We start from the raw sequence: 10,640 nt of genomic DNA on the forward strand, positions 1-10,640 counted from the left end.
AGAAACTTATCCGCCTTAAAAGTAGAAATCCATTTACATCCCCTCAGCTCCGTATTACTCCTCTCCTTTTACCTTCAAAGCAAAGTCAATATTCAACAAGTATCATTAATAACCTTAGGTCAAAATCAAACTTTAGAACTAGTTCCATCACCAAAAAAGGTAGCCATGTTTAATGGAATGAAACCCAAGCAACGGTAACATTTGAGTTTCAGTTTATTTGGCACTTCCTTAAGGGGTATTCATGGAATTTTCAAAAGTTAACGGAACCTTTCACATTAGTTTATAATACTATATAATAATACAACACTGTAACTTTATTATTTTAATATCATCATTTCTAACTCAAAAGCACACATAAAAAGAGAAGTTCTAACACAACAGAAACTAAGTGTCACAGTAGTGGGAAGAAACAAAGTACATTTTCTCTTGCTCAGTTCTCACCCCACTAATCTCTCTAAACACAACATTTCTTCAAGCTAGTAGGATTTGGAAGGTAAAACAATAATCATAAGTTGCAAAGTTGGAAGTGATTATGGCAGCTATAAAGCCAGAAGAGATAAGTCATTCACCAATGGATCAACTTCAGGGTTTAGAGTATTGTATAGATTCAAATCCATCTTGGGGTATGTTTGCATGCATATATAGCTTCAAACTTTATTGTGAATGATTCTTAATGTGTTTTGTTATGTGAATGATATGTTTGTGTTTTGAATTGTTAACAGTGGAGACAATACTTCTTGGTTTTCAACATTATATTTTGGCATTAGGAACTGCAGTTATGATTCCTTCATTTCTTGTTCCTTCAATGGGTGGAAATGATGTAAGCTATTTCCTAACTTCAATTCTTTTAACTACTACTTGAGTTTATTTATTATTTTGATTGATTGATGAAAATGAAATTATTTAATGTACTCTATGCAAATATCTCTACTTAGGAAATTTTTCTTAATTCCCTTTTATTGTGTTTGGATCAATGTTTTAACAATCGGACCGAACGAGTCGAACCAGTCAGTTCAGTTCAACTGGTTGAATTGGAAATTGGGGTATGTTTAACAGGTTGTAACGGTAACCTACTAGTTTGTCTATTGGTTTAATCATGGTGGTATAACATTCTAGTTGAATCAGATTGAATAGTGGTTGATTTTCTATTGAATTTTACACTGTTGTTAAGGAAATTATTAGTAATGTTGATTTTAATATTAAAATGTGTTTTATTTACCAAAACACCTGTATTAATTATAGTTGGTGAAATAATTATATGATTGAAATATAATAAACAAGAGTATATTAGTGAAAACGAATAATAAATGTTGTATTGACATTATAAAATAGACAAATTATTTGCGACAATGAAAAATACTAGCAAGGATGACACTTAAAATGAGACGAAAAGAGTATTGTTGTGTCTCAAATACCCAAGACTATTTATTGGATAGAGGAACATAAGTAGAATGAGATAATAAATAGTTAAGTATATGATTGAAAAAAGAAAATAATTTGATCAAATGCAACAAAATTTATTGTGAGTAACTACTTTGATTTGATTTTGATGGATGATACTGGAGTATATTATTTTTGATAAGATGCAAAGGGTAAAGTTTCTTATTTTCTTTTTTATCATGTTTGGACTATTTTTTTTGTCTTGTGTACTGGATTTTGTCACATGCTAAATGAAGTGGTGGGTCTCCCAAAAGAGGAAAATCTGGTGGAAGTGAAATGAATTTGCCTCAAACTTACCAAGATAGAGGATTGATATTCATATATTGCATTATTGGCTTATTGTTGCAGGATGATAAAGTAAGGGTGGTACAAACTCTACTTTTTGTTGAAGGAATTAATACACTTTTGCAAACACTGTTTGGAACCCGGTTACCAACAGTGATAGGAGGATCATATGCATTCATGGTCCCCATTGTATCCATTATTCGTGACCCTTCTTTTGCAATGATAGATGACCCACAATTGGTTAGCACATTTCTCTAATCTCTCTTTCATAGATATTGTACTGAATTACTTTACAAAATGACATTCATATCTGTTTTAACTAGAGTTAACATGTTTGAATTTCACTTATTATAATGTCTATTGTTAAACTTATTCGCAATATGTGGGATCTAAATGGTACCTAATAGGCTAATACATACCTGTTATGATGAAATTGTCTACTTTACTAGTCATTTATTAGAAGAAAAATAACTCATGAACCAGTTTATAATAAATGTAGAGGGTATAGCATACAAATTATATTGAATTTCTGATATTCACAGCACAGACCATAATTTAAGCTAATGCATCTTCCATGTTTGTGTATCTCCAGAGGTTTCTTAGCACAATGAGAGCAGTCCAAGGTGCACTAATTGTAGCATCAAGCATACAAATTATTTTGGGATTTAGTCAAATATGGGCTATTTGTTCTAGGTAAGCCTTATTTTTTTTGTGAAATGCATATATACTTTTGTAAGTCAAAGAGTGAAGATTCTATATAGTATCAAATATCAAATAATGTATGTCCTTTTCCTTTAATGCAGATTTTTCAGCCCACTTGGAATGGTTCCAGTAATTACATTAGTTGGTTTTGGATTATTTGACAGAGGTTTCCCTATGGTATAGTACAACACTGAAACCACGTGACTTGTACTTGTATTCAGAATATCTAAATATATATTTTTGTTGGATCATATTGCTCATGCTCAACATGCTGTTCTGTCCTTTCTCAGGTGGGGACTTGTGTTGAAATTGGAATTCCCATGCTAATCTTGTTTGTAGTGTTCTCTCAGGTATATGTCAAATAACTGGACTGGATTAGAAAGTTTAAGTTTAAATTAGTTTGTGGAATGTGGCGTTGTAAAATTTGTTTTGTCAATACAATATAGAAAATTACGAAGCTTATTGATTTTGAAAGCCTAGAGCAAGAAAGAAGGAGGAAATAGTCTTTTAATTGTTTCACCTCTTTCTGTTCAATTTGTTACACCTGAATAGGTTTGAATGAATGACCTTAATGTATTATGATGTGTTGTATGCAGTACTTGAAAAATTTTCAGACAAGACAAGTACCGATACTAGAGAGATTTGCTCTACTCATAACAACCACAGTGATATGGGCATATGCACATCTATTGACAGCGAGTGGAGCATACAAACACCGGCCGGATGTAACTCAACATAGTTGTAGGACAGACAGGGCTAATCTCATTTCTTCCGCTCCTTGGTTGGTACCAATAGCATCGTTGTTGTTGAATATTTGCATATCAATGTAGCAAAGAAAATACACCCTCCGGTCACTAATATAAGCAAAAATCTACTTTTTAGATACATTCAATTAATGATGTATGTGACATATAATAAAGACCACATACATCATTAATTAAATGTATCTAAAAAGTGAATTTTTGCTTATATTAGTGACCGGAGGGTGTATTGAGCTATTGGCATTGACTCTTGACACATGTTGGTGCAGGATAAAGATTCCATACCCTCTTGAGTGGGGTGCTCCTACATTTGATGCTGGCCACTCTTTTGGAATGATGGCTGCTGTTTTAGTCTCATTAGTTGAGGTAATTTCAACTACATTAAATGACTATCATTGGAAAAATTATACTGGTATGCTTATGTAACACACAAACTCGTTTATTTTTTCGACTAACGCTTATCGCCGTTTATTATTTTGACAGTCAACTGGAGCATTCAAAGCTGCATCGCGTCTAGCAAGTGCCACACCACCGCCTGCTCATGTCCTGAGCCGTGGTATCGGTTGGCAGGGAATTGGAATTTTGATGAATGGCCTTTTCGGAACACTAACCGGTTCAACAGTTTCTGTGTACGTGCTATTCTTATTATCGTTCATATAGTTTTCATTTTTTGTGGGACAGAAATTGATTCTTTTAGTATCATGACAGAGAGAATGTAGGGCTTCTAGGAAGCAACCGTGTTGGCAGCCGAAGGGTTATTCAAGTTTCTGCTGGATTTATGATATTCTTCGCAATGTTAGGTGAGTGGCAAACTGTAGGGTGATGAAAATGTGTAAATTAATTAGTTCTGATTCGAATTTCATAATTTCACTTTAAAGATCATAACCTGGTTCTTTGTTTCAGGTAAATTTGGAGCTTTATTTGCATCAATACCATTCCCTATTTTTGCTGCTATATACTGTGTTTTGTTTGGTCTTGTAGGTAAGTAGTACAACCAACCCTTTGAATTTACCTCAGCATCTATTGGCTATCTTCACTGTATGGTCTTATGACAATCGTTATATTTTTTTCAGCTTCTGTAGGGCTATCATTTTTGCAATTCACCAACATGAATTCAATGAGGAACCTCTTTATTACTGGTGTGGCCCTTTTCTTAGGCTTGTCTATTCCTGAATATTTCAGAGAATACACTATCAGGGCCCTTCATGGTCCTGCTCATACCAAAGCTGGATGGGTGAGTTTCTTGTTTTATTTATACTGCTTCAGCTTCACCATCATATCTCGACTCATGCTTTTGCACGATTCAGGGGATAGAATGCGCGAAACAGAAGTGTGAACTTTCAACATGTGTCATTACTCATTAAGAGAAGAATTTCTTGAACAATAAATAAGTAGATTGTGTTACTTGCAACTGAGCTTTACAATATGTTCAATAAGTTTTATTGATGAAAATATGTTTTTCCTTTGATTTTGCAGTTCAATGACTTCCTGAATACCATCTTCTATTCTTCACCAACTGTTGCATTGATTATTGCTGTGTTCTTGGACAATACTCTTGACTATAAGGACAGTGCCAAAGATAGGGGAATGCCATGGTGGGCTAAGTTTAGAACATTTAAAGCTGATAGCAGGAATGAAGAGTTCTACTCCCTACCTTTCAATCTCAACCGCTTCTTTCCTCCATCATAGAGAATTCTTACATAAGAGAGATGCTAGAGTTTGAGGAAAAACTTGTATTATATGATGATCGGTTTGCGAGTGAATTTGATTATTTTCATGTAATAATAGAACAAAAGGTCATTTTGTTCTTTTAATTTCAAACATATTTATTATTTTTTCATTCATTTTTAACACTTTTAGTGGTTTTATTTAGTTTTCCAAATTCATTGCCCACCCAATTGCTGTGATTGGAAAGGTTCAATATATGTTGTATGAATTTGTAAGAGAAGAAGAACCAAGATTGGAAAAACAGTGTCAAAAATTTAAGGGTAATAAATGAAAAGTCCCACATTGAATACCGTGAGAGTAGGGAAAAGTGAGCAAATTATATATAGAATAATGCGCCTAAAGCTACGGGATAGGGATAGTGCTGTTGCTCTCTCTCACGTGTTGGAAGGTATTTTCATATCTTCCTATTTTTTGTTTTTTGAAGGCTATCTTCCTATTTTTTTGTGTAGTTAATTTTTTTTTTTTTAATTTTATTTTTTCTGTGGCCTATAGTTATATTGTCCCACCCACACACACACATTTATGTGGCATTTGTTCTATTTTTATTAATTTATTTACAAATTCAAAATAATTTTGAAAAGACCAATACACCCTCAGAACTCACAGGAAAAAGAAACTCAAACAAAAAGTTAGAACCTCTTTCTTCTCCTCCCTCCCTCCCTCCCTCCTCTTACTTTTACGACCACGCCGCCGCTGCCATCTCCGACCGCTCCGCCGCCGCCGTCTCCACCTATCCCTCTGCCGTTCTGGATTCCAGATCTTACCTCTCGCTATCTTATCTCTCTCTCTTCTCAAACCTTCCTCTCTCTTCTCCTACTCACTTTCACGGCCGGCCGCTGTCCTTCACGCCGCCCACAGCCAAATTCAAATCTAAATTCGGATTCGGATCCGGCGAAGCAAGTGCCGGTGATATCTATGGTGGAGCACGCCGGATCCGGAACCATCAGTGGACTGATAGGCAAGGCTGTTGTTGGTGGCTTGTTTAAGAGAGGGAGAGAGATGAATGATGAGAGGTTGTTTTGGGTGGTGAATTGCGAGAGGGATTGAGGATGGCAGAGACAAGGAGGAGGGAGAAGGATGGTGCTGGTGTGCCCGTGGAAGGGAGAGAGAGAGATAGATAAACGGGGGCAGAACAACAGTTTATTGCTCTGTATTTGAATACCAATGAATAAGGTGGAGTGCAAGTGAGTGATTAAACTACCTAATAGAACTTCGTTTTCTCACCACTTATAAAATCAAAATTCATTTGTAGCTTTGTTTATACTTGATCGGAGTCTATTCTTTTCATTGATTATTGACAAATGGGATGATAATATTGTCACTGTTCAAGAGTGATTTTTCATAGTCATGTTTTGGTTTTATGATGTTGGCTGTTGAATGATTTATATATCTCTGTTTGGTAAAATTAGCTGATAGCTGATAAGCTAGCTGATAGCTTTTAGCTGATAAGCTAGTTGAAGTGTTTGGTAAAATTAGCTGATAGCTTTTGCTTTGAATAATAAGGGTAAATATGGAAGAAAAAATGAGAAGCTAAAAGCTATAAGCTCAAAAGCTACTTGAAGTAGCTTCTGAAAAATAGCTTATAAGCTCCTGAAATAAGCTATAAGCTCGTTGTACCAAACAGAGCTAAAGTGTTACCAAACAGAGCTTTTTTTGTCAAATGAGCTTATAAGCTAAAAGCTAAGAGCTAAAAGCTCTTTTTTTGGGTTTACCAAACAGAGCCTATAGCTCCTTGTTTATGGTCACTGTTTTATGATGTTAGCTTGTTTTTGCAAAATTCTGTTTTTCAAATATGTTTAGTTTTCGAAATTCATATTAACATACGTAGAGTCTAGACCATAGAACATGTATCTCGTACCCACACCTGTTCTATTGTCCAGAATTTATGCTTGTAAAGTTATGGTATCTTGGTCAGTAAGCGTCTGCGACACATGTATGCAAAATAACTTTGCATTGAAAAGTAAGGTATGCGTACGCAAAAAAAATCCTATATAAATATGACCAAGTTATAGAATAAACTGTCTTTTCTAATTAATTGCAACACAAATCAAAACAGAATTCCAAAATATAAGAAAACTGGAAAGTTAGAATAAGAGGAGATTTTCAACCGGTAAGTAACCATTGTGATATTGTTGACATATATCTTAATTGAACTAGAATTAGAAGTACTTTCATTTCATTTCTTCCATGATGTCAATTTTAATTTGCCTCTCTCTCATTCTGTTTGCTTAATGTAGGTTTATTTAATTTAATTATCGTCATGCGTGTCTCTATTTTTGGTGGTTATATTTTCTGGTGTCATTCTTTTATTGTTTGGTTCATTTTATTGAAAGGGTATCTACTTCTCCTGCTTCTTCTGACTATTCACTATGGACAACCATGCTCATTCAACGTATGAGGTATGGACTCTCTTCTTTTTGTACACTTTTTGGAATTATTTAGATAATTAATATGTAACTGATAACTAATAACTAATATAGGGTTGCTTCTATTACTCTTGTGAATTTGTTGCGTTTTTATCTCTGCTTTAACAATTGAGAACTACTAATTTGTCGATAATTGAGAACTAATTTAGTTTTAGATTTTCTCATTTCTTCCTATGTTTTCCTTATTTGGATTCTATTTCAATCTTCTCCAATCATACATCCTTGCTTTCTTAATCTTCATGGTTTACTTTGTCCATAAGATTTGTGTTGATAATTTCAATGTTGGATGCAGTCTATGCTACATTCTGTGTTGGAAGTGCCACTGGCTGCTGTTCATTTCCAAATTGCCAAGTTCTGCAAGCTTATTGGTCTAGATGAAACGACTGCTGCTATCTGTAAGTAACTATGTTGATATTGTTAACTAATCTGCCATAAATCTTCCTTGAGGTCCCTTTCTACATTTCAATCTTATGTTTCTCTTTTTTAAGTATTTTGCAATGTGAATGTTTTAGTTGTGGGATTTTATTGTGTTTTATTTGTTTATTATACACCGACACAGACACTTTGACGCCAGTAAAAATTTGAAAAAAATGAATTGGTTTTCAGTTGGTGCTACATGTCTGACACTGACATTCCTTCCATCGGAAGTGTTGGTGCTACATTTTCTGGTTTTCAGTTGTTGAGCATTTCTTTGATTGTTTACTTTCATACCAGAACACATCCTCTCTCGTGCTCTGTTTTTGCAACTAAAATCCTCTTCTGTTGTGGATTGGTTTTGCTGCTGAGTTCTGTTGTTTTGTGCTCTGTTTCTCGTGACCAGAAGCCCCCTTGTGTACTATATTTTTGTTTAGTTCTTTTATTCGACTCATTAGAATGTCTAATTCCGTTGCTGTTATTGGTTATTTAAGCAAGGCTAGATTAAGTTGATTTGTTCATGACTTGTGAAATTATGAGTTATTGGCTATCTGAAAAATTTACTTACCACATAGTTATGACTTTTAAGTTTACAACAACCAAGCCTTTATCCCACTAAGTGGGGTTGGCTACATGGATCAAATGACGCCATAGTGTTCTATCAAAAGCCATATTTGGATAAGTTTAATTAAGTATTTGAATCTCAAGACTTACTTTCACTTAATAATGTTAATTTATGCACGAGTATTGATTTTCATGCATGTTATGAGTTTAATGAATTGTGTAGAATCTTACAATTCATGTTATGAGTTCATGTTTTACGATTTTACTATCTCGGTAATGCATGAGTTTTAGCTGTTCTGCTTTCCTATTTTAGAATGCTTTGCTATGCAGTTAGATTTCTCTCTTTGAGATCAAATGCAAATATAAGTAAATTTTGACAAATTTCATCACTTTTGAAATTGCAATAAAAAATGCGATGTATCGAAAAATTATCCGTGTCTTTGTTTTGATTGTTGGTGCATCTCCAAAATTGGTTTATAGAACTAAGAACCCTTTTTTTGTTAGTTTCATGGTTGGAGAGGAATGGGCTGGACTCCTTTGAAACCTTTTTTTCTTTTTTTCTTTCATGTATATCATATCTTAAATCTCTTAAATTCCAATGAAGACTTTGATTCCGTTTAAGATCTGATTTTAGTCCTTTCATTCCTTAAAATGCATAATCATTTAAAAGCCTATGGATAAGTTTCATTTCATGCAAATTTTGTGTTTAGGAATGGGCTGGACTTGTTTGAAACATTTTTTTTTATTTTTTTTTTTATGTATATCATATCTTAAATCTCTTAAATTCCAGTGAATACTGTGATTCTGTTTAAGATCTGATTTTAGTCCTTTCATTCCTTCAAATGCCTAATCATTTAAAAGCCTATGAATAAGTTTCATTTCATTCAAATTTTGTGTATTTGAGCATAGTTGTTAGACTTCAATATTCTATAGAATGTGTTGATTCTGAAACTAAGACATTTCTTTATATGTTTCAACATTGCTCATAGAAAATCCAAAGCTCCAGAAATAACAGTTTCAGATATGTTTAGTGTTTCTTAATGTCAAGTGTTTCTGAAGCTAATGAACAGTGTTACACACACACAAACACTATAGATTGAATATGTTTCCATTAATCTTACTTGAACTTATCCCCTTAATATAGATGTGTTGTTAGCAAACTAGATTCATGTAGATCATAGGTATTATGTTGTGTAGTATGTTGTTGTTTTTTGTTTTTCCTTTTAATATAATATTGATCGCAATAAAATGAAATATTTCATCTTAATTCTTGTTTTGTTCTGATTATTTACAATTGTTTATTAATAAATCTTGCAATTGCTAATTAATAAATCTCTTTTTCAGGTGGAATCAGTATATCTCTTATTTCTTTAGCAGCTGTGATGTTTCCAGTTCATCATGTGAAAACTAAAATGCTGAATATGCAACCTGATCTCGAAGGAAACTATCCTTATAGCTCCTATTCTGATTGTGCTTTCAAAATCTTGAAAGAAGAAGGACTTTCTGCATTTTACACTGGGTTTCTTATCCAGTGTGCTAGGATTGTTCATCGTGTCTTGGTACTTTTGCATATTTTTCTAATTACTATTTCTACTTCTAATGTTGTTGTTGTTGTTGTTGTTGTTGTTGTTGTTGTTGTTGTTGTTGTTGTTGACACATTTATATATTGTTTTTTGCAGATCATGTTTATCATCCTGAAGATGCTCTGGAAACAGTCCGTCTAAATGTTATTCCTTGTTGAGGGAATAACATCTGGTATTTCTTATGCAGTGTGGAGTTTTATGGTTTTGGGGGCTGAACTATAGAGGAAAAGCTTTTGTTGTTCTTGTACTTGTGTAGCCTCTTTACTCCTATCAATGCCACCTCCGTTTAGCATTTGTACTACTGTTTCTGGTTATACATTTTATTCTGCTGATACCAACTCTGATTGGTTGTTTTAGGTTTTCTAGCTTTCCTGTTAGTGAGTCTTGTATAACTCACGTGAAGTTGATGATGTATCGATCATCGGATCATTCGTGAAAATTATATACCATTGACCTCTCTATTGTTAAATACCTATATATCATTAAAAGATTTCTTTTCATGATAAGTGCAAGGTAATTGTCCCTTGATAATCTTTATAGTTCATGCCAACAGCTTTGTTTGCTGCTTCTCCTTTCCTTGATAATACGTATGAGGCTATGACTTAACTCAGGATAAGAAATCACACGACATACCATTTTTAAGGTGCTTGTTCGTCAAATACATCATTTATGCACCATTTTGATCCTTGAAAATATAACTCACTGTCACATTTTAGCCCAAGTGTATCAAAATTAAG

At 33.7% G+C, this 10,640-nt stretch overlaps 2 protein-coding genes across 3 annotated transcripts; both read left to right on the forward strand.

Annotated features, from left to right (window-relative positions):
* The first annotated feature begins 386 nt into the window (after positions 1-386).
* LOC146933348 (Xanthine/uracil permease family protein) lies at positions 387-5,038 on the forward strand. The gene is made up of 13 exons (XM_085705141.1): positions 387-623; positions 723-820; positions 1,789-1,965; positions 2,318-2,418; positions 2,529-2,604; positions 2,718-2,777; positions 3,024-3,208; positions 3,458-3,554; positions 3,672-3,817; positions 3,897-3,988; positions 4,092-4,169; positions 4,262-4,422; positions 4,665-5,038. The coding sequence occupies exons 1-13, from the start codon at positions 533-535 to the stop codon at positions 4,875-4,877; spliced, it is 1,575 nt and encodes a 524-aa protein (XP_085561267.1). The 5' UTR covers positions 387-532; the 3' UTR covers positions 4,878-5,038.
* A 230-nt stretch (positions 5,039-5,268) lies between these two features.
* LOC146933349 (mitochondrial dicarboxylate/tricarboxylate transporter DTC-like) lies at positions 5,269-10,403 on the forward strand. 2 transcript variants are annotated; one of them, XM_085705143.1, is made up of 5 exons: positions 5,269-5,304; positions 7,250-7,315; positions 7,635-7,737; positions 9,665-9,879; positions 10,000-10,403. In XM_085705143.1, exons 2-5 carry the CDS (start codon positions 7,286-7,288, stop codon positions 10,042-10,044), a joined length of 393 nt encoding a protein of 130 aa, XP_085561269.1. In that variant the 5' UTR covers positions 5,269-5,304; positions 7,250-7,285; the 3' UTR covers positions 10,045-10,403. The 2 variants fall into 2 exon arrangements, with proteins under 2 accessions (XP_085561269.1, XP_085561268.1); XM_085705142.1 differs by lacking the exon at positions 5,269-5,304 and adding an exon at positions 5,498-6,100.
* The last annotated feature ends 237 nt before the right edge of the window (positions 10,404-10,640 follow it).

The sequence above is a fragment of the Medicago sativa genome, chromosome 4 (assembly GCF_051527215.1).
Source record: "Medicago sativa cultivar Bolivia chromosome 4, Bolivia_mono, whole genome shotgun sequence".
NCBI classification, from domain to species: Eukaryota; Viridiplantae; Streptophyta; class Magnoliopsida; order Fabales; family Fabaceae; genus Medicago; species Medicago sativa.

Coding starts and splice junctions, on each gene's coding strand:
- LOC146933348 (XM_085705141.1), top strand. CDS start 533: ATGGCAGCTATAAAGCCAGAAGAGATAAGTCATTCACCAATGGATCAA. Junction 3,818..3,896: donor ACCGGTTCAACAGTTTCTGT/GTACGTGCTATT, acceptor GTATCATGACAG/AGAGAATGTAGGGCTTCTAG. Junction 3,989..4,091: donor GATATTCTTCGCAATGTTAG/GTGAGTGGCAAA, acceptor TCTTTGTTTCAG/GTAAATTTGGAGCTTTATTT.
- LOC146933349 (XM_085705143.1), top strand. CDS start 7,286: ATGGACAACCATGCTCATTCAACGTATGAG. Junction 7,316..7,634: donor ATGCTCATTCAACGTATGAG/GTATGGACTCTC, acceptor TGTTGGATGCAG/TCTATGCTACATTCTGTGTT. Junction 9,880..9,999: donor GGATTGTTCATCGTGTCTTG/GTACTTTTGCAT, acceptor TGTTTTTTGCAG/ATCATGTTTATCATCCTGAA.